The sequence below is a fragment of the Bombus terrestris genome, chromosome 5, assembly GCF_910591885.1.
Source record: "Bombus terrestris chromosome 5, iyBomTerr1.2, whole genome shotgun sequence".
Taxonomy (NCBI): Eukaryota; Metazoa; Arthropoda; class Insecta; order Hymenoptera; family Apidae; genus Bombus; species Bombus terrestris.
Window position 1 is genome coordinate 9,323,958 of NC_063273.1, and position 23,111 is coordinate 9,347,068.

At 41.5% G+C, this 23,111-nt stretch overlaps 1 protein-coding gene across 7 annotated transcripts; it reads right to left on the minus strand.

Moving 5' to 3' along the window:
• Nucleotides 1–308: 308 nt before the first annotated feature.
• LOC100643194 (regulator of G-protein signaling 17) lies at nucleotides 309–21,352 on the minus strand. 7 transcript variants are annotated; one of them, XM_048406191.1, is made up of 5 exons: nucleotides 18,138–21,352; nucleotides 12,166–12,440; nucleotides 10,944–10,952; nucleotides 8,218–8,593; nucleotides 309–5,911 (listed from the first exon to the last, which is right to left on the minus strand). In XM_048406191.1, exons 1-5 carry the CDS (start codon nucleotides 18,144–18,146, stop codon nucleotides 5,672–5,674), a joined length of 909 nt encoding a protein of 302 aa, XP_048262148.1. In that variant the 5' UTR covers nucleotides 18,147–21,352; the 3' UTR covers nucleotides 309–5,671. The 7 variants fall into 7 exon arrangements, with proteins under 7 accessions (XP_048262148.1, XP_048262145.1, XP_048262146.1 ...); XM_048406188.1 differs by having other exon boundaries at nucleotides 12,151–12,440; nucleotides 18,138–21,350; XM_048406189.1 differs by having other exon boundaries at nucleotides 12,148–12,453; nucleotides 18,138–21,350.
• Between the last annotated feature and the right edge of the window lie 1,759 nt (nucleotides 21,353–23,111).

Here is a 23,111-nt window from a genome sequence, read left to right on the forward strand (position 1 = left end):
CAATGGACACGAACAAATTCCGCAACAATTCGTAACAGACTTCGATCGTTCTTCACTTCAAATTGAAACTTACATTAACTTTAAATTGAAACTTAGATTATCAATTTCAAATAGATCAAAAAGAAATTTACGAAAGATGAGTTGATTAAAAAAGGAGTTAGAATATAAAAATTCTCGTCGAATTACCTGCGAGATTCAAAAATTTGCTCAGACTCATCGATCCTCGCTAATTGAGATCAGCCCCTTAAAATTCATAATCAGACGAATTCGTAAATATATATAATTGAACACTCGAAGACCAGGCATCGTTCAATGTTTCACCAGTTTATTAACCCTCACATTTCCATCCTCTCTTATTGCCTATTGTCCGTTTTTCCGCCGGTTGTGACGAGCTAAAAAAAGCAGGGAGGAGAACTCCGTCGTATGTCCAGTCGCGAAAACGTTCGAGGTAAAAAACTTAGAGGTGCTTCACGATTCTTAAAGGAATCGACACAAAACGAACGATCGTGTGCGGTAACGAAAAGGTTCCGCGGTGGGCGTCCTCCGGTGCTGTACAAATATTGTCGTTCAAAGTGATATACAAAAGGAATCGCGTAATCGAAATCGAACGACGATTTTCTTCTTCTTTTTCCTCTTCTTTTTTTTTCCTTTTTTATTATGTTATAAAAGGGATACCGGAAGAAAGAAGCAGGGGATCGAAGGTACAGAAAAATTGTGCGTTTATTAGAGAAGATGACGCTCGACCAATTTCACCGTAATTCACTTCTTTTTCCACCGGCGTTTCTCGTTTCTTGCCCCGTCTTCACGCACCCCAACCCTCGCGTCATTCTTTTCCATCCCCGTTTCCAGGGGGAAATGCTTTCGCGAAGAATCGCTTCGTGTCTCGTTGCTTCCGGTAGAAGTTGCCTTTTCCTTCATATTTCATCGTCATATACGTCGTGTATACGTCAATATCGTTTCACGACTGAACAGGGGCGAGGAGGAAATGATTGGATATGGTCGTATATAAAAATCAGTTTCTGTCCACCATGATCGTTCTCTTCTTCGAGAATGAACGAAGCTTACGTTTGTTCTCGTTTTAGAGATGTGTTTAAATGAGATCACACGTGAAACGACAGTGGTTAATGGGAGGAGAAAGGGTGAACCATTTCGTCGTTACTTGATCGATCAGTCGGAGGGTGAAAAACAACGAGACGGGGGTTGTAAAGCGTCTGCTTCTGCCTGTGAAATGCTCGATCGCGAATGATGTCTTCTCGCATGGAACTGGAATACGGAAGAATGAAAAAATCGTCCGATATTTGTCTCTCTTTCTCACCTTTACGCTCACTCCCTCCCACTCTCTCCCGCCCTTTCTCTCCCCCTCGTGCACGCGATTCGCACCCTGCCACCATATTTATAATGCCGAACATATGTAGCGCATGAGTGTGTATGTGTGCGCGCGCGCGCGCGCGTGTGTGTTTGTTTATGTGTAGGTGAGATTTCATATATATTTATAATATATATATATATATTCTTGTTTTGGATTCCTTTTATATTCATATATATATATTATGTATATTCATATATTCGCATGTATAATTAGTTTTATCCTCCTTCCTCCGCCATCGTGTTTACTATCTAGAATATTATCTACAGGGCAGTAGCCAACCGCTGTGACTGACTGTGCGAACTTTTTTAGTATTTTTCACTCTTTGCTCTTTTTATTCTCTGCTTTTTTTCCTGTGCAATCGGCTCGCGACGATTTCGCGCGTCTTTCCCCTAAGCGTCGCTGATCGACGAACTTCGAGCGAGCGATTTTTCTCTTTTTCTTTTTTTTTTTCCTTTTTTTATTCTTGGCGCAGCCACGTGGCCAGGGGCGTATTTCAACCCTATATCATTATCACGGGGAAGTAAAGATTATAGAAAATTTGTGGAACAAGAAGAAAACGGTAGTATCAAATGAAAGTGTCGATATAAAGAACTGTAGACTCAGATTTTTAATCGTTTTTTTACTTTTTTCGATTTTTTTTAAATGCTTACGTTTTGTTGTTGTTTCTTTTGGTTTGCAAGGTCAGGGATGAAACAGCGCGAACACAGAGGAACGTGACTCCAGTTCAGGTGTCCATCGGTTTTATTTTTACTCGTGGTCGTTGGATAGGTAAAATTGTGTGGTTCACGAGAGCGATGTGGAACCCTGGTCACGTGTCTGTTCATGTGCGTGTGTTGGAGCGCGTGTCTCGTCCGAGGCACGCTTAAATTCGGTTCGTTTCCGCTTTCGCAGTTTCACACTCATTCCTCGTTTTCTTTATTTTACTCCTATCTTTTCCTCCTTTCGAGCGCGCTGCTGTGAGATCCATCGTGGTGAGATCAACTTGTCGAACGTTCGACCGCGTAAAATAACAACCTTTAAACATCGATTAAGTACCTTCGATAATGAATCGCGGGTGTAAAAAAAATTTGTCGGTCGTTTACACAGCGTCGAACAGTATCCGAGCGAGCTTGAACGTCTCGCGCGAGAATCGAAGATATCGCGTCGCGTTCCAACTTCTTCGATCGTTCGCCATCTCTTAAAAAAAAAAAAAGAAAAAGAAAAACGAAAGGTATCCGTTGCATTCCCTCATCGATAAAGTAACGAAATTATATTAACAAAGGCGATAACTTTGTGCAACGATAGGAGACGAAGAAACGTCACGCGACGTGATACTCTGTTTTCGCCGCCGCATCGATAGTATGACGAACGATATTCCAAATGTCAGTTCGAACTCGCGGTCCAAGTTGAAAACTTTCTCGCTTAGGCCTTTTTCTTTCATCCACGCCATCGTCTTCGAGCGATTCTGACTAGATAGTGCATCGTTTTTACTCTTCGTTTCTTTTCTTTCTTGGTCATCCACGTGAGGCGTGTCCGATCCACGGTGCGTCTCGCTGGCAGTAACTTGGTGTACGCTGTTCGGGGACGACGAGCTGCTTCGTTCATTAGGATGGAGGCCATCTTGATGAACGACCCACGCGAAAATAGAAGTGAAACGACTTCCAGGTATGCAATGTGGCAGGCGTTGATGAGGGAAGATCGTCGAGGATCTCTTTCTTCTTCTCTCTTCTTCGTCTTTTGCATCCTTCCAAAGAAGAAATTTTCTACTTGCGCACGATGCGATTCGATCGGTTGATTTGGTTGATCTTTGGCTGTGTTTCGATGCGTATTAGATAATAAAAATGGTATCTGCGTATTCTCTAACCCTTTCCAAACGAAGTTCTTTACGGAGTTTTCGTTTGTTGCTGGAAGATATCGATGCAAAACGGAGAAAGTCGAAGGGATGTCGGAATGCAAGGGGCTGAATTAATTAAATTTCAATTAGTAATCGGATTGTCGAGGCGCGTAGCCTCTGGGTCGATCTTGAATCGCCGATACAACGTGGCATGTTTAAAGAAACGGCGATTAAACGAGGAAGAACGTTCAGAGAATAGTGTCGAGGGTTCGTTGAATTAGCGATTCAAGATCGAGTACATGAATTTGACAAACAAATTCGCGAACCTGCTTACGTTTCTACGATGCTAGTGCAATGGTAATAAAATACTTCACAACGCCTCCGTAATTGAATTATGCTAACGCTCTTTGATATTCTTTGACCTGGTATTCTACAGTCGAACGACATACTTATCATCGAACGAGTATTCCACGAACGAGGCCCATTTACCATTTATTTGCTAATAAATTACTTCGATCTGTTCATGGTCCCGTTGCAGAAATCGCGATTTGTGACGAGACGAACCGTACGTCGCCGATCTTCGAGTTCGTCTGTCGGATTACAAGTAAGGGTGCATCAAACGTGCAATATGTATATATATGCATATATTTATTATCAATATTCAAAGCTCTCAATATCATTGTACGTATAAAGAGATCCTCGGGCGATCGATAGGTATCGTCAATAAATATTGAACATACGAGAAAATACGGTTTGTCGCAATAAATATTGACGATATGTCACCATTGGTGATATCATCAATATTTATTGACAAGCCGCAATGATGTTGAGAATCTTGAAATATTGACATTATTGAACGTCTGAGGGTACCCTAAGACCAGACGAAATGTCACTCCTTTTTCTATGAAAATAATCTCTGCCTCTATTAGCAGAGATCCGTTTCATCGTCAACAAGACATTGAGAAAAGAGTGTCTTCTTTTAATGGGAGCCTCGTCACGGAATATTCGTCGTTTCGCTACTCTTTCCTTGATATTTTGGGGGATTCTAAGTATCCAATAATCGATTCTGTTAACGACGACCGTTTCCAGCGATGGATATTTCTTCGGCGATTTTCATTTCTTCGCGCGTCTCTTGGAACATGCAGAGCCCCCTGTGCTGCGAGAACTCGGGTCATTGTCTGTCTTGTGCAATTTTAATCACAGAAAAGTAGGATTGAACAATATCGGATGCTCTTGCACAATCGAATACATATTATTAATAAAACTCAACGAATCCCAATTTCACAGGTTTGACGAGTACAGTTTGACAAATGTAAGCTTGGCAATGAAAACACTTAGAGTTTTACAAATTACAAATAAAATTTGTTTACGACCTAGAAATTATGACTTATGAAAATTCGCTAATATCATCATCGTGCAGGATCCTGATATTTCGAATGACTCTATCATCCTAAACGACCCAAGTTCCAAACGATTCTATCGCAGGAAATTCCTCGAATCTCGAGATCTTCCCTAACTCGTACGATGAAAGGGGTTCGACTGAATAGAGCGAGAAAGAGAGAGGGGTTGAAACGAGGGGACGAAGAAAAACAATGGTACAAAAGAAGAAAGAAAAAAGAAAGAAGAGAGCTCGAGAGCGGGGAAAGACAGAGAAAAACACGACTGATTCGTTATCGAGCGAGGGGTTGGGGTGGTTATGGTTATGTTTGTGTATGAGGGTAGGGGGGAGAAAGAGAGAGATCATCGGCGATGATTAGTCGCTAAAGACGATGGAAATTAGGAACTTCCTTGAAAGATGAACGTCATCCCCGACCGACCCGCGTGTGTATATGTCTCTGTGTTTTCGATTCTTCGATCTATACTCGTGTGTCACGTGTGTCCATAGTGTCCTGGAAGAAAGAGTCAATGGATCAACGCGACGTATACGTGATCCTTTCATGCTGTTCTTTGCTTTCTCTTCTCTTTCCATCCTAGTCCTTGCTCCTTTCTTATCAATTTCTCGTCGTTCCTCTTCATCTAGTTACTTTTATTTATTTAGTTCAGTCCATTGTCAAGTTCGTGCACGTTGGCCCCGATGTGGCATCGCGTGGAAGAGCGAATCGTGAGTTTCGCTTCGGAAAACTGTTTTATTTCCTCTTTCTCTTGTATTCTCCGACGAGAGGAGAAAATCTTCGAAATCTCCACACGCTTGAGATCCCGACTTTTATTTCATTCTATTTTATTTTATTTTATTTTACTTTATTTTTTTTTTTTCATTTTCTTTCTTTTCTTTGTTTGCTTTATGACGAGGGCAGAGAGATTCGACGAGCTGATACTATTCCTTGTTGTTATCACGCCGATGTCCTCCGGCTTCCGTCGTCATCGGCCAGCGTTGACAGCGTCGCGGCGTCCCCAATGTCGCCTCGGGGCTACCTACTGAGAGACGGAGGCTGTTGGTCCGCTGCCACCCCATCGTCCTTTTTTTTTTTTTTTGGTCGTTGAACGAGCGATTACGTGGTGGACCTCTTCCCCTTCGACTTGGCTGTGTTGCCGTGTTCCTGATTGCTCGATCCCGTCGTTCCGCTGCTCAGTCTCGACGCCCGTCGATAGATCTCGCTGTTCACGAAACGGGGATACGAGTCCCGGTGCATCAGGGTGTAGATCTGTAGCTGAGCCTCGTCGAACGTGTTCGGCGTTGGCTGCACCATGTTACGGTTCACTATTTCGCGCACTCGCGAGTCCAGGCTTACCTGAAAATTGCAGGCGTGTGTTAGAAGCGTTGTTCGCTACAACTAGACGTCGCAATTGTTATACGGCAAATTTTGTAAATCACAGTATAAGAGCAAAAAAGTGTGTTTAATTAGAAAATTTTGTTTACGAATAATAATTACTATTATAAAAATTGTTTTGATTACCGATAATCATTATCAATTACGAGAATTTTATTTTAGTATTGCCATTCTCGATGACGGAAATTTAATTTTGCGTACCAGCAACTAATATAAATAACCGGAATTTTTTTTGATCACCAGTAACCTTTATCGATAACGGGAATTTTATTTTGGTTACTAATAGCCATTATCGATGACGGAAATTTAATTTTGCTTACCAGTAACCAATATAAATGACCGGAATTTTTTTTAGTTACCAGTAGCCGTTATCGATGGACTGAATTTTATTTTGGTTACCGATAACCATTATCGACGGCAACAATTCTTTCTGGTTCACGTATTCGGGTACTGTCGATTGTTATTACTGATAATTGGTATATATTCGTTGACAACGTAGAGGATATTAATTATAAAACTTGTATATTTTCATTAACGATGAAAAAAGATGGTATGAAAATATATGAAACAAAGAATAGGACGGAAGATATTGCAGTAGAGTGTTTGTATTAACACTTGTATTAATATTGTTTCATATATTTTTGTGTTCTTCTTTTATTTAATAAAATATATAAATTTCATAATTGGGTATTTTTATATTGTCAATGAATATTAATTGTCAGTAATTTAGGAACAATTGACTATAGTCGAACGTAACGAGAAAAAGCTTTTGTCATCGATATTGGTTAGCTGTAACGAAAAAAAATTCCAACCATCGATAATGGTTACCGGTAACCAAAATAAAATTCGAGCCATCGATAATGGTTTCTAGTAACGAAAAAAAATTCCGGTCATCTGTATTGGTTAGTGATAATTAAAATTAAATTTTCGACATCGACGATGGTTACTGAATTTAACATTAAAACAATTTTAATCATTCATAATGGTTATTCGTAATTAGAACAATTAGAAATTAATATTTTTTAATCATTTAATTTTTGAAAAATGATTTGTTGATAATTGACTTCACTTTAAATAAAAATTAATTTTTACTCAGTGATTAAAAAATGTGTAAAATTACTGCTATTTTGAATCTCTGGCTAGAAAGGTCTCCTCGATATGAGTGATTTGTGAGATCATATAATGCCGCGTTTATGCTGTGAAATCGCCATGATATGATGTCGCGTTGTTCATCTGCACCGAACATTAAAGATGCAAGAAAAATGCAAGCTAAGAGTATGTAAACATAATTATAAAAATATTTCATTAATTTTTGGTATAGGTTTTTAGATTTGCATAAATATCTGTTAGCTCAGATTTTTAGAATTTCTCTAAGTCTAATTATTGTAGTTCGAAAGACTATTTGGATCTGTCAACGATCAAAGCGATAAGATAATTGTTGTTAAAACAATGCTGTAGTTCCCTTCTGTTGAAGAAATTTTGAAATCTTTCAAAAAATATATCTTTTAAAGAAATTTCTGTCCCTACAGATGTTTAAACTAAGCTTTCTCAGGTGAAGCAACGACGATGTTTGACTCTCGATAACGAAAGCGATAACGATGCAGACGATCGCTCATTTGTACAACATTCTACAGATTACGGTATTTACCCGGCGATTCGAGGGCGGCAGATGCCTACTCGATTCTTTCGCCGAAAACAAACACTTCACTATAGTACAAAGGAAGTATAACTAGGCCTTTAAAGAAAAGACACCAGTATTTATTCTCTCTTCCAATCTACTAAACTTTTCAAGCTTGAATTGTGTCCAGTTTTACATTATTAATAATTCCAATAAAGATTTAAATTAAATTAAATTTTCTATCTTGAAACTCCATCATACTCTTCTCACGTCCAGGTGCAAAAATGAAAAACCTTTGGTAACAAAGCCTGGATATCGTCATAATAAATCAAACAGTTTAATGTAGCTAAGCCTTAAATTAATCAAATTCTTCATCCCAACTTAACTCGTTAACTTGGCTCGGCTTCACAAACTTCTTATCGAAAAAAAATCTACCGCTCACACTTTGCTAATATCATGCTATAAAATTTCATTCTACAAAGATCTAATTTTATAATTCACATTTGCAAAGTTCCATCCACTACCTAAATTCTAATCGAAAAATCATTTAATAAATGAAATTGCTAAAAATCGGCAGAAAATTTACTACTAATTTAGTTAGTTAATCTAGCCTGAAACTAAATAATAGAGCCATACAAGCATCACGAACCTCTTTCTCCGAGACTGTGGATATGTAACGATCGTAGATGTAGCGTGCGTTCTCTTCGATCTTCTCGGAATTGCTCTCGTGTTTCAGTTGCTCGCAAGCGAGCCAGAACGCGATGTTCTCCTCGCTGTACTCGCTGAGGAGGAACTCCCTGAAGAATTTACGGCCCGCGTCGCTCCTCATCAGTTTATCGAAGGACGAGCCCCACGACCTGATCTCCTCCAGGCTGCACTCCACGTTTCCATCGAGACCATCCAAGCCGTCGAGACCGTTCCCCGTGTCGCACAATTCGCTGTGTTCCACACCCGAGTTCCCTTTCTTCTTCCCCTGATCGATCGCGCCTCCTGCGCCTGCCGAATTTCCCCTCAACGCCGACAAACTGTTAATTTTGATTTACGATTCCTTTTAGTTTGTATTTCGATAATCGTTCGAGATGGTTTTCGGAAGTTTCGAGGGTTGGATGGTCGTAGGTAAATTCTTACGCATTTATGAGAAATTTCAAAGTGCAAGAGACATACGTTGATACAAGAAATATTTGAGGTAGAGTGCTTATTATATAATATTTCGTAGGTGAACTGATTTCTGCTTGGATCTTATCTCTCTTACTTCTGTGTTTATAGAAACATGAGATTAATTAAATATCCAAATATCAGTGTGATCATAGGAGTAGGTTTGGAAGAATCGATTTTATACCGTGATTCGAAGGTTGTTTTTTTTCTTCTCGGTAAGGGTGCTGAGTATGATTGTACGGCAAGACAAATACAGCCTTTTGTTGGTCGGTTATTTCATCTGAGCAAAGTTATTTAGGGGGAGAAGAGTTTGTGGAGTGATTTGAGGGTTGTTTCTTTTAGTGCGAATGTGGTGTGGATTCTACGATAATAGATCTTTTTGGTGATTGATTATTTTATTCAAGCGAGGCTATTTGCAGAGAAGAATCGACTTTTTATTGTCATTTGAAAGATTCTTCTTCGCGAGGGTGCTAAATGCGATTGTATGCTAATGTAATGTTCCTTTGTCGATGGACTATTTCACTCGAGTAAAGTTTCTAGGATGAGAAAATTGACTTTCAGTTCTTTTTCCAAACCAACTCGCGAGTGAGTTATAATCCATGAACTACAACGGACCTTCTTTCAAAAACTGAAATTTCCTCCGCGAATTTTTACACAACGAACGAACCGGTTCTTCTTTCACAAACCACAAACCGAATAATCTTCCATAAAACGAACGAACCATGCAGGCGTGTCTTTCCTCGTTACATTCATTTACTAGTAATTTCAGTAACAGCAAAGAGAAAGATACCAGGTACCGTAAAAATCACCAGGAATTACCTCAAAATGCCCATTTCACCGATTCACAAACTCGAAGCTCGTAAAACAAACGATCCACGATTAACCACTGCAATTCGACCGACGATAGCCGCGGAACCGTAAAAACCAGGCCAAAGGAGAGGAAAATTCACAAAGGAAGTGGAAAAGAAAAGTAAAGATTCCGCGACGCGTGCCAGACAAAAAACTACAAACCGAGACAAAACGGAACGAACGAAAATAAAGGAGACTCTGTACGATTTTCTCCGCGCGACGGAACGAGCTCCATTATTCCGGAAGCTCGCTCGTTTCGTTTCAGTCGGCGACGATAACGCGTTGAAAGAGCCCGTGAGTTTCGTGGATAAACAAGCAGATAGCGATGGAGAAAGACGCGCGAGACATCTAGTCGGAAAAACATTTCCCCCAGTCCGCCAGATTTCCGCCGAGAATGGACACGTGTTACGCATCCGGCGAGGGTTCCGTGCCAGCCACCGCGTAATCTATCGACCCAGGGGCGGTTATCGCCCGACTGAAACAGTCTGCCGTTCCAAAAAATTGGACCAACGTTGCGGCGAGTCCGTTTGCTTATCGTACGAATGCCTTTTTATTCGAGAGGGGATATTCACAGAGACTCTGTTCCGTTTCTTCGTGTGTAAAGAGGCATATCTATGACTACGAGTTGTTTGTTTCGCGTGGAGGAGCGTGAGATTGGTCGATGTTCGATGGGCATTAGGGTGGATTTTCTCGGGGCTGTAAAAAAGTTTGCCAGTCGATCGATGCTGCTATATCGGTGAAATAAGAAGTTTTGCTTTAAGCTGACGGGTTTCTGTTTTATTATCTTTTTCCTCTTGGAATATGAATTTTGAATTTATCGAGTCGGCGATATTTGTGTTTCCTTTTTGTCGCTTACGTTAAGGGATGCTGGTACGAATATGTATTTGCGGAATGAGATACCTTATTGTCGAGTGTGGTTTAAATTTTGTCGTCGATTTCGTTTGAGGAGATGAATTCGCAGAAACTTATTGGGTCTGTGATATCTTCAGTGTCTGTTTGTCAGTTGCAAGTTGGATAATCGATAGACGATGTGACGAATATTGGTGGAATGAAAAGTTTCAGCACGAGGGTATTTTAACTTGATGGATTTAATTTTTGTTAGATTCTACGTTTCAAGGTAGGAATTTTAAGTAACGTATTAAGCTGATGGTATTTTTAGTTTCTCGTTGTCGATTGAAGGTTAAGTGAGATATCAAAATCTCTTCCGATATTTTGAGCAATGTGAATGGAGGTTGATCTTGTTAAGTGGGATTTTCAATTTATTTCGTGAGAATCGAGAGGAATTGCGCCATTCGTCTGCGTTAAAATATTATAAGATGCTACGGATCGAAAAGAAGAAATAATTTGAACGAACGCAGATGACCTGCTTACCAATTATGCCTGCGTGCAGCATGAAACACAGAAAGAGTGTATATAGGTACGGCTGTTCTTCGATAAATAGGTCGTAGCTCCGTTTTAAAGACAATAGACTGACGTCGTTTCGCTTACGATTATATTACGAAACACGGCGATAATGGCTTGTCACGCGGCAGGATACACGAGTTATCGCGGGACGGTTTCGAGGATCGATCGTCGGTTGCCACCGTCTCTTCTTTTCCGCGATGGACGGATGAAAACGTTCGATCGACTCGTTGCTTTCAAGTCGAGCGCGTTTCAACTCGAGATTTCTAGTAAAAGTACGTTTTTTTTTTCTTTCTTCCTTTTCCATACGCTTATGACGAGTCGAGGTCAGCTTATTGTCTTTAATGAGATGCTCGGGACATAAGCGTGGATGCATTGCAGGAAGAGTGACATGTACTAAGCATGAAGCATCGTGAGGACGAAAGTTGTGGAATTAATAATTGAAGTTGAGAATTGTATTTAACCGAATCGAATAGCTGGTACGAATAAAAGGTAATGGCTTTCTGTATAAGCACAGTCATTGAATTAATTGTTACAAGTTAAAACATTCAGTCTTCGTGTAATATATAACTAATATTAGCAGTTGACCAGTGCAACTGACATCAGTGTTACTAATCACGGGAATCGCTATCTTCTCGTACGAACAATCTTTGTCCCTTTAAATTTAACGCTCATCTAGTATCATAAGAATCTAGATGATCATAAAGTTACTTTATAATTAGATTTAAATTAGGTTACTTAATTTCAGACTAGCCAGTTTTCATTTGTAGTCCGTATCATCTGAGACAAACGACGCTAATAGTTTTCATCGCATAAACTACGCAACGTAAGTGAACTAACCTACTATAAAATCAGATAACTCATTTCAAATTACCAACATCGCCTACCTATGTAACAGTGGCAATTGAAGCTTTATAGCTCTATGTAACTCTAAATGATAACTAACAAAAAAGTTACTACGATAAAAGGGCAGCTGAATAATAACCAACAACGAAAATAATCAGCCTAGTACCAGTCCAAAATCAAAAACCAAACGTATCTAACCAACCACTCCCGTGATAACAATTTTGAGAAAATGATAAGGGCTTGTAAAGAAAAACTACGTGACCTTCCACAAACTTTGTCAAACCATTGATGAAAAGAAAAAGCGGGATGTAGACAGGCACATTAATACCACGAGCAACTACAACACCAGCACCAGCACAGGCAACAGTTGTCCTTCTTCAAGCGGCCCATGATTCCGGATGACTGGCGTTGCTGTTGCTGCTGCGGCTGCTGCGATGAGGGTGGCTGCTGTTGCTGCTGCTGTTGTTGCTGCTGCGAGGACTGCTGCGAGTTGCCCGACGATCCGCTCGCCTGGCTTTGGCTCTGCGCGCGGAGCCGGCACCCACCGGCGACACCCTCGCCACCCCCTGCCCCGTGACTAACGTCGATCCCCATTGCAGTTGCACCGATTCCGCTCGACATCTGCAAACGATATCTGCGCTGGTCAGCCGGCCCTATCCCCAGCTCTGGAACCCATCATCGCTCCATCTCGCTAAAAATACACAGGCGCGCACGCCGAGTCACTGGAGCAACCGATCGACGCTCTTCGGGCTTTTCGCGACCTTAACCTTCTTTGTCACCGATTCGCCGAGAACAAAATCTTACGGTGGATTAGCATCACGGTGTATTCCATTTTGCGTGGAAGAAATTCGATGGTATAGTTTTTAGAATTTTCTTTGGAAATATTTACGAGAATGTTTAGTGGGATTAATTGAGAGGCAGTGTATAAACTATAATTACAGGCTGAGATGAATCGAATAAACGATTAATTGAATCGGACCAAGTACTCGTGTGAGTGGAATCAAGAAGATTGGAATGGTATATAGTCTTCGAGGAAGTTAGGAAAGACAAGTTTGGAATATGAAAAGCTTGATGGAAGAAAAGCAGGAACGGTAAACGGCGAAAGAGGAATTGGATTGAAAAGAAAACTTAGGGGTAGACTGGGAAGAAGTGGTAAAGAATACTATATTCTTTGCAATATTCTTGGGAAGAGTTTGAAATGTGCAAGATTTAATTGAAGAAAAGCGGTAGGAAACGCGAATTGGCTTGGAAAGGGAACTTAGAGACGTGATAAGAAAAATTCTGATCGAAATTAATGAAAGCTGAGTAATGGCGAGTTGAGGGAGTAAATTGAATTGAAAGAGAGGGTTTAGAAACGGGACAGAGAAAATTACAAAAGGGAACATCCTTTGGAATCTTCTTTGAAATTTTGGAAATTAAAGAAACAATGTGGTACGCTCTTCAGGTTTCTCTTTAAAAGTTTCGAAATACCCCTTTGAAACGTGACAGAATTAATGAAAGGAACGGTAAATTGGATTGACAGGGAAAACTTATGAGTAGAATAAGTGCATTTGAAAAAAAAATACTCTTTGGAATTCTCTTTAGAGATCACAGAAATTGTATTTAGAACGTTGAAAATTTATTGAGAGAAAGATGGTAAGAAAAGGATAAAAGACGAAGATATTTGTGATCTTCTTCTAAAATTTTGGAAAGAATGATGAAAGAATACGTGAAAGAATCGATAAGAGAAAAAAGAGATAGGGAAGCGTCTAAATGAAGAATGTAGAAATGGAATAATTTGAAGTTTGTCAGGAGAGTGAAGATACACGAGTAGACCAGCCTTATGAAGATTAGGTGACAAGAGTCGATTCTAAATCAGTGTGACTGTTGGTAATAATGAGCGAAAATTGACCGCGGAACTCTGTGTTCGCTCGAAAGCGACGATTCGAAATCACATTGTAAATTCTGATTGCTACGTTAGTATCAACGATGAAGGATTTATCCTCCAGAGAGCTTTGATTAGGGCAATCCGATTAGGAAACGCGGAATCGACGAAAAAAGGAATGTCGTTATTACGAATATACCGTCTTATAGAAATGTATTACTTCTAATAGAATATATTACGTCTAATAGAAATGTATTGCTAATTACAGTCTACAGTCGGTAATAAGGAAAGTGGTTAATGAACGTTTCCTTATTACATCAAAGCCTTAACTATAGGTAGAACTACCAAGTCTATCAAAATGTGGGATTTTACATTTCTTTCTTTTACGATTACAATATTTGGCAAAATTCGACAAAATTAGAGAACTAGCGACATGATATATATATATATAAATATATATAGGTTGTAATTACTTATCGTATTTTAAATCAAATTACTTATATATAGAATACTTCGATACGCTTAGGTTGATGGTTCTTGAGTTAGAGGGACCAGCGATAAGAATATAATTATATTTCAAAAATAAAGAAAATGCAGTTGTCATTCTGCATCAACTATTATTTTGAGTTAGTATTAAGAATTTTCCTTAAGCAAAGAAATTGATTTAGCAAGCGAAGGAATTTATTTAATAAAGAAGACTGTGTATTCTCTGAAAAAGCAAGGAAACTCTTGTTCGTTTGGCAATAAGTTTGAATAGGTTGAAAGTTTCGAAGTCGAATTTAATCAAGGTAGAAAGCACGCACGTGATTCCATTCAATATTTTAGAATATCAAAGCATTGAATCGACGTGGCCAGAAAGAGGCCGCTTCCACGTATCGGGGATAGCTTTTATTAAAAAAAAAGAAAAAAGAAAAGGGTTAACTATGGGCTAGTGTATAGCACGTACCAAAACTTCCTCTTTCTTTCTCTCTCTATCTCTCGCCCCGAATGTATTTGAACACTTGAAAAACATCACAGTCGGCTCGCACGCGGAAACACGATAAAGTCGTTAAGCTCTAATTGAAACAACCTGACCGTACGGTAATTGACACATAAGCTTTCAAAAGCCGACCAATTTGTTTGGATACGATTGTCGCACGCTCAGCTGCACCTATCGATCCGTTCGTATCTTCGACGTGGACACGGAAACGATGAATTCAAAATCTCATAGGAAGCTTGTGAAATTCGTGAAACGCTGGACGCCACGAAAATTATTGAAAATTTCGAAGAATTTCTCCAAAGATCCCGGAAAGAATGTTTAAAAGAGTGCTACATAGAAAGATTCCAAGAAATCCCGAAGAACTTATAAGAAATCTCAAACACGAAAAAGATCGTAAAATGTTTTCATCGCAAAGATTCCAAAAGGTCCTCAAGGTGTGATCGAAGTAGACAAAAATTTTCAAAACTTTGACTATGTATTAACAAGAATTCTAAGATACTTGAATTATTAAGATCCTACAAGATCTTCAAGATCTCAAGGTATCGAAGTATCCTAAACTTGCAAAATCTTTGTAATGTTCTAAAAAGAATTTTATCAAATTTCAACAATTAAGATTTTGAAAGATCTTCAAGTTTTGCAGAGTATCGAAGTACCAGAAATTTGAAAAATTTCCAAAACCAAAGAGACCATCGAGATCGCAACAAGTTCTCGAGGTATCCGATTATCTTGAATTGGAGGAATTAACCCCTCTACTAAAGCGAAATCTCGTAGATCGCCTCTTCACTGATCACAATCGCCCTCTCTCTTCCTCTTTCTTTCCCTATTCGCTTTATTTTTACGCGGCGGTGTATATCGATGATCCGCTTGGCGAGCAGCTTCGCCACGATAACGCGTTCGAGAGTCGCTTATACGGGCTGTGGGCACCGATTGATAAACAGCAGGCCTTCGTGCGGCGCGTGTGCGTGCACGAAGATGGAAGATCGAAGCGTTTGGAGACGAAAACGCGTGCCGGTTCATTGCCATTGCGAATCGCGGTCGCGAACGCGATTTTCGCCGATGACGGAGCGAATAGGCGGAAGTGGAGGGGTGAAAATCGAAGCTGCCACGAGAAAAGCGTGTCTGACGGCCCTCAGAGGAAGAATTCATAACTAAGCGAGTGTTAGAAGATGAATTCTCTTGGAAAAAATTGCAACGTACTTATAAATTGGAAAATTATTTATTTAATTTTAACCAAGGTTCGTTTAATCTCAGATTAAGTTATGATGATTGGAAGAATCATTCGATTTAATTGATTTAATTCGAATTGGATATTTTAGCGGAAGTGGACGTGTTAGATGATGTTAGGTTATATTAATTTAGTTGAACAATTTTGTTTGGTTTAATAATTAATTGGAAATTTATTTATAGGTTGTAAATGTTATTTAAGTTAAGCTGCATTGGTCGATGCGATAAAAGAGGGTGTTAGAGTGGTTTCAGAAGGTATTGTTTGTAAGAACTTAGATTAGAGATGTAAAGAGGAAAATGTTTATATATTGAAAGCTATTTTTGGAACTATTTCAGTATACAATGTGGTACATTAAAAAAGAAACGAGAAGAAAAAAGGAAGATTGGAAGAGGATCCCTTTTTCGAGAATGTCAAAATTCAAGCTGTATCTTTCACGGTTGTTTGCGAGTAATAATACGATTTAATAAAGCGATAAAATTATTCATTCTTCAATGTTACTAAAAATAAAGGGGTAATTTTTTATCTTTAGCGTTTTATTCTTCGAGTTTAAAACGAACGTATGCAAATAGATCGAGATTATGCAACGTAAATAACGAAAAAGTTAATTAAACGTGAAAAGATGAACAGAAAAAAGTTTGCCAATAAAACGATAAGGAAAACGTGGATACAAAATGATCGAGGGATCTCCGGCGACTATTGGAACGTTGCCTAAAAGTGCATTCGCACAACGTTTACATATTCCGAAAGATACGAAAACATTTTCATTTGTGAAACATTCGCGTAAAAAAGGAAAGAAAGATTTTCCCAAAGGCTGCATTTCTATTTTTGAATATCGTATTCTCCGAACGATATTATAACCTTGTTCGAGAAAAGGTTTTTTCCGAAACATCGTACAGCATTCGTGCACCAGTGCAACAAGCTCAGACACTTGTTGATGCACGTATCATCATCGAGTGGCAGTGACTCGAAACGTTAAAGCGTTATCGACGCTAATGTGCAAGAGGATCGACCCTATCGACGAATTGCTCCATTCCAAAGCACGTGCACAACCTGATCAAAGTATGTCAAACCCGTTTGTATTGTATATTGAGTTTATTTTACCAATTTCAACTGACTTCGTTCCTTCGAATCATCGTTCCACGTATCTTCCGATATTCGAGAAACGAATGTACAAGTTGATCGAGGGTACTGTGTTCGAAAGCTACGATATTGTGAATATTTATATTTTTATGTAGAGTGTTACTCTAGAGTAATGTAGAGTGTTAGAGTGAAAAGATATGTAGTGAGTATTTATAGATTCCAAATAGATGAAGATCGTGGAAGAAGTTTACGTTAAAAAATGTCGACTGAGATTTATTGTTTATCAATATTATGCCACAAACTCATCGTATTTCATAAATTTATTATTAGACTGCGGATGTTTATGCATTAATGAGGAGTAAAATTTGTAAAAATATACGGAATATACGTATACGGGCAATGCGCGTATACAAAATATTCAAAAAGGATCCGTTATAGTATTTTAGATGTCGCACTATGATTCTAGATTAATAAATCTCTGTCGTTCATAGAAGTGTTCATAAAAATATGAATTTGCGTAAACAACCGCAGTCTACTTTCAATAACAGCTTCTTAGGGGCACTTTACCTGGATGTTCAAACCAGTGACCTAGATTTCAATTATTTCCAACTCGCAATAACTAACCTCGAAAATAAATTTTTTTCTAACCTCGTCCAATAAACCGATAACGAGTAGCACACGAATTTTTCGTGTCGCGAGGATCGCGAAACCTGGATTTGGCGCGTGTGTCGGCAACAACTATTCATCCGGGCCGAATATAAAGCCCGGTTGGATCAACAGGCTCGACACAATCTAGCTAACCTAAATCCTCGCCACTGCTCGACGTTTTCCAGCTGTTAACCGTTCCTACTATGAAACGATTCTTCAATCTCTTCTCCCATTTTCCAACGCTCATGAGAATCGCTATATGAAAATCAAAAATTCTATTACCAAACGAACAATAAAATATCCGCGAAATATAAACGGAAAGCAGACGCATAGTGAGCGAGAGAGAAAAAGAGAGAGAGAGAGAGAGGGAGAAATATGTATATATATATAGGGAGAGAGAGAGGAAGAGAGAGGGGGAGAGAGAGAGAAAGAGAGAGAGAAAGGAGCCACACAGGACGCAAGCTCTCGCTCGCATCTCAACCATCGACAGGGCATCTCTCAATCGATATCGCATCGCCTCACCTCTATCATGTTCCATGCGCCCGAAAGCGAGTCCAGCTCGCTTCCCGCGTCCCTGCGATCTCAGCTTAAGGACGTTCACTTGGTCGAGCGAACGCGACCAAGCAGCCGTTTAATCCGAACTTCGTTATCCTCTTCGTCACTTCCGGTGCGGTACTCGTGAATCGTATCGCTAAACCTTATCCCGGTCCACCCGCGGGACTAAGGCCTCTTCGGGCCTCGCCCGAATCCTGCATGCTCCCAGCACGCGCTCTTCACAGCCCTCGTCGCGTATGTTACGATCGCCTCAACCTTTTTCACTCGTGCCACTCACTCACGGACGGACACATACGCGCGCACCACGCACCACACGCACAACGATGCTCTTGGGCTACGCGAGCCGCCCCTTCGTCACTGTGCTCTTCTTCGTAGTCTGTTCGCGACCGATTCCTTCGACGATGTTCTCCACGACTATGCTATCAACGTTGATCTCAACGAGGTCGGTAGCAACGTCGGTGTTTGAGCAACAACAATCGGTCAACGAATCGGCGCGCCTTGGTCCAGCCAGCGGATCGTCCTCAAGCATTATAACAGTACACCACCGGCCATTTCCCGCTCGCTGGCTCGTCCAGCCTTGGAAAGCTCTCTAAACAGAGCTTCCTCTTCCTCCTCCTCTTCTTCTTCTTCTTCTTCCACTTGTTCGCCGGCAACACGATCACCAGCGAGACGCGTTCAACGACACCCAACAGCAAGGCGACACCACGACGACACCCAACCCCATCCAGCGAGCGGAGCAGCTCCGGCGACAGGAGAGCAACCGCCGCGGTGGTGTAGAGCGCGCAGATCGGCACACGACGCGAGAAGGGAAGGCGGATGCGCGACGGTCGATCACACGCCAAGGGAAAGATAGACTCTCAATGGCGTCCCCTATGGGTGGGCTCCGGTGGCCGCGCCGCTAGCCAGACTCCACTGCCGTTGATCCTGTCCCATGAGGATTTCGTCGCTGTCCATCGACACCACCACGACGACCAACGAACCTCTATTTTCTCTCTCTCTATCGGCCAACCAGTAGAACGATTCTAATTTCGAATCGTTGGAAAACAGGAGTGTGTATGACGGGATGGATGGATGGATGGATGGATGACGAGCGTTTCACGAATTTCACCGAGTTGCTCCACCGGTTAACTACGATACGTCCTCCAGCGACGGTTCGGCACGACGATTCGATACGACGACGACGACGGCGGCGAACTATTATGGCGAATATTTAGTAACGAGCAGCAACACGTAGATCGAGGACGAGAGAGTAGGTTGGTGTCTCCTCTGCTGGCTGTTGCTCGTCTTGGTCGTCTCCTCTCGAGGTTCGTGGTCGTGCAGCTCACGGCGCGGTTCGTTCGGGCTGTTGCTCGCGTGGGCGGCCAGAACACGGCGCTGTTCTCGCTACGTCGCGTCGTCCGCTACGTTGACGGAGTATAAATAGGTTTCGTGGCTCCGTTTGAAGGTGCTGCGTGCAGGGCGCTGGCGCCGCCAGCAGCTAGAGCGCCGCTACCGCCGCCTCTGGCTGTTCCGTTTCGTCGCGACGCGTTGCCTCTGCTCTCGTATCGTCGCAAGTTGCCGTCCTCGTGCTCGTCCTCTCGCCCCAAAACACGCACAGCCTGTTGTTGCTTCTGCTCACCGTGTATCGTTATCAAGAAGGATAGTAAAGGATGGATACGGAGTCTCGTGTTTGTAGCCGCTGAAAGGGCGGCGAAAGCTAGCACCAAATGGAAGCGAGGGGAGAAGAAACGCGGGACGCGATCGGAGCGCGCAGGGACAGAGGAGAACGGCGTGAATCGGGCGGAAGAGAGAAACGGAAAGGCATCGCCGAGCAAACACGAGCCTCTCAATTCATCCGGGCAATTCTTTTAAACCCTTTCGATTCCACTCGCTATCAGGCTTGCGTTTGTCATTCAAGCGTATCGAGTGAGCCGGGGGAGACAGAGAGGGAAGTTTGAACGGTGAACGGTAACGAGGGAAACGGATAGGACGAGAGAAAGAGAGAGAGAGCGAGAGAGAGAGAGAGAGTGAGAGAGAGAGAGAGAGAAGGGAGAGGAAGGCAGAGAGCAGAGCGTGAACGAGTCGGTGCGCTGGTTATTGATTGGCAGAAGTCGAGACCAGAGGGAGAGACAAGCCCACGGCGCTGTCACGCTGGACACCGACCAGCTAACCCGCTTACGTTCCGCCTCGAGTTTCTCGCGAGCCGCGTCGTTTCCACCGGAACTACCCAGAACGTTTTTCTCCAATTTGATCCTCTCTCCCTCCTATCGAATACACTCTCGACGATCGACGATCGTACGTGATCGCGAACACGATATACGAATGTGATGGGTTGGTTCTGTCGATCGAATCGAGTGGTAGCTGCTGAACGAAGGATGCTACTGAACCCCGTGAACGCGTGTTCTCGTTTATACACGAGGTTGCATGGAAAGAATTTTACACCGGCCGACCCGAGTTATCAACGTGTGCACTATGCATCGACTATATTACACGTCGTTCAACGATCAGTCGCGATCGGTGATCGATAGCGCAAGTTCGTCGGAAATAAAAAAAAAACGAAACAGGGTCATCGAGTTGCTTGGAGCGATGGGGTGTAGGCCAAGGGTGGTACTACGATCGTAGCCACCGATCCGGCTCGAAGTACGGGACACTTTTTGCGCTGACACTTTCCTAGCCACTATCACCAGAGTGCACACTTCCTCGCAGCCTCTCTCTTCTTCTCCCTTCTCCCTCTCTATGTTCCAACGGGCCGGGCCGTCTTTCACCCCGTTTCACCGTGTGGCGTGGTGGAAAACGTTCGAGGCGTATTTCGGCGTGTCCCACGACGCGATTGCCCTCTTCCTCCACCACCACCGACCACCTTCTTCGTTTCCCTTGTCGCGCACACACTTAGAATCGCGCTAGTACACACACGCTTTTCTATGTGCTACACGCCCTCGTTTCTCACCCCCACGGCCGGATCTCGGACGAAGGTTCGTAAGAGAGCGGCCTTCTCTCTCTCTCTCTCTCTTTCTCTCTCCCCCTCTCTCTCTATCTCTCTCTTCCTCGCGTAGTTTAAACAGGTTCCTCGCGGCCAATATGGCGGATACCGCGCTGACGCGATGCGTTGGCCACCACTGTTGCCTCCGTCGTCGACGGTCTCAGCGACGCTGACGCGAAGCGTCGCGACACCATCCTAGCCGCCGCGCCATCGCCACACCGTAAAACGCCGACGCCGACGCCGACGCAGCCCGGACGTCGGGTTCATGCTCGCGATCCTGCGTGCGAACGACCTACTGATGGACGCCTTTCTTTTTTCCTTTTCTCTCCGTCGATCGCGTTACGCGAGTCCTTTTAGCTTTCTCGGCTAGAAAGAGGGTTGGGGAGGGTTGAAAAGAGAGAACAGTGTCAATGAGCTCCGGCGAATTTTACGAGTTTGGACGGTTCCACGCCGACTTTTGGCGAATGGGGAAAAGTACAGCGAGAGACGATTAATGTATGAAATTTATACTGAAGAAATAAAAGATACGTGATATAATATAATACGTAATGTAAGGGATCCCTTTCACGAGGGAATGTAATTTCCATAATACAAGCCTTTATTCATGCCTATATTTTACGGAAGGAAGGAAAGATAATGAGGTGAGGATCATGAATGGATGGTTTGATAGCTTTCGAGCTTCAACTTTAACCCTTCTATTGTTTCTAGGCTAGTTTTTTATGCAATTTTCTTTTACCTTTGATACAAAATTTTTATCAATTTTTATTATTGTTATATGGTTATTGTTGATATGGTTCTCCAGTTTCCAAGGTCTATTTTCCAGATTTGAGATTATTTTCAATGAAAGAGCGTTTCTTTTCAAAATTGAAGTTATTTCTAGCAGATTCTTCTGAAATTTAAAATTATTTCTAATGAACAGACAGCACGATCTACGTATCTATAATAAGAAATTTAAAAGACCGCACCAGGATTAATATGACTCTCATACAATCATAAAAGAATTGTGTTTTCGTTTATTAAAATTTAATTATTTATTCCTTCTGGTCTAATTTCTTGGGTAATCAATGAGGTTGTTGTTGGGAAAGTATTCGTGGATTAACAACGATGGTTGTAACAGGTGCCGTAGTTCGCGCGCAACAATACGCGAGTGATCTACGTGAGAATAATAAGCGATGACGCATACCACGTGCCACGGAGGATGACGTCGAGGTTTGACGTCGACCAAGCGTACTTGGTGTTATCGCTTTTGCGCTTGCATTCTTTCAAAACGTGCTTCGATCTATCGCCTCTCTTATTTTCTTCCCAGGAAAACTGCCACCCTATGTACATCATATTCTTAGAAATAATAATCGACCACAGTTACTTTAAATTTTCCTTATTTTTCGACGAATACAATTTTCCACGAATATCGCTGACTGTAATTAAAAAAGGAAATTAAGTCCAATAAGAGATTTATTTTTAGGTCCTCTTAATCGTAATTGGTGAACTTCATTTGTAACCCTATCGATTCACCAATTTCATACGTTCCTTTACTGGCGAAGGAAGTTACACGTGTGCCATAATCTTCCCGTGCATTTACATATACTTATATGTCACAACGTATCTTCTCTTGAGCGAGAACAAGCGCCTTTACCTCCCTTAGAGTGAACCTTCCTTCCGCTTATTTACACGATCCTATGTACATATGTTCGTTACATAATTGCACATAAAATGTTTCACCATTAAAAATCTAAAAGCTTTTAGCTAAATAGTTCCATCAAAATTAAAAATATTTAAATTAGGAGAAAAACGATAAAACGATATATACGAAAGGATGGTTTTGTTGAGGTATTTATTTTATTAAACAAATAAAAATGAAACAACGAATTTACATATTATTTTATTGATAAATTTGTCTCTGACTGACAGTAATAATTCCGAATGTTAATTAAAAATAGTTTTGACTGTGCGCTCATCGAGTTCGTCCTTTGAAATCTTCCTCG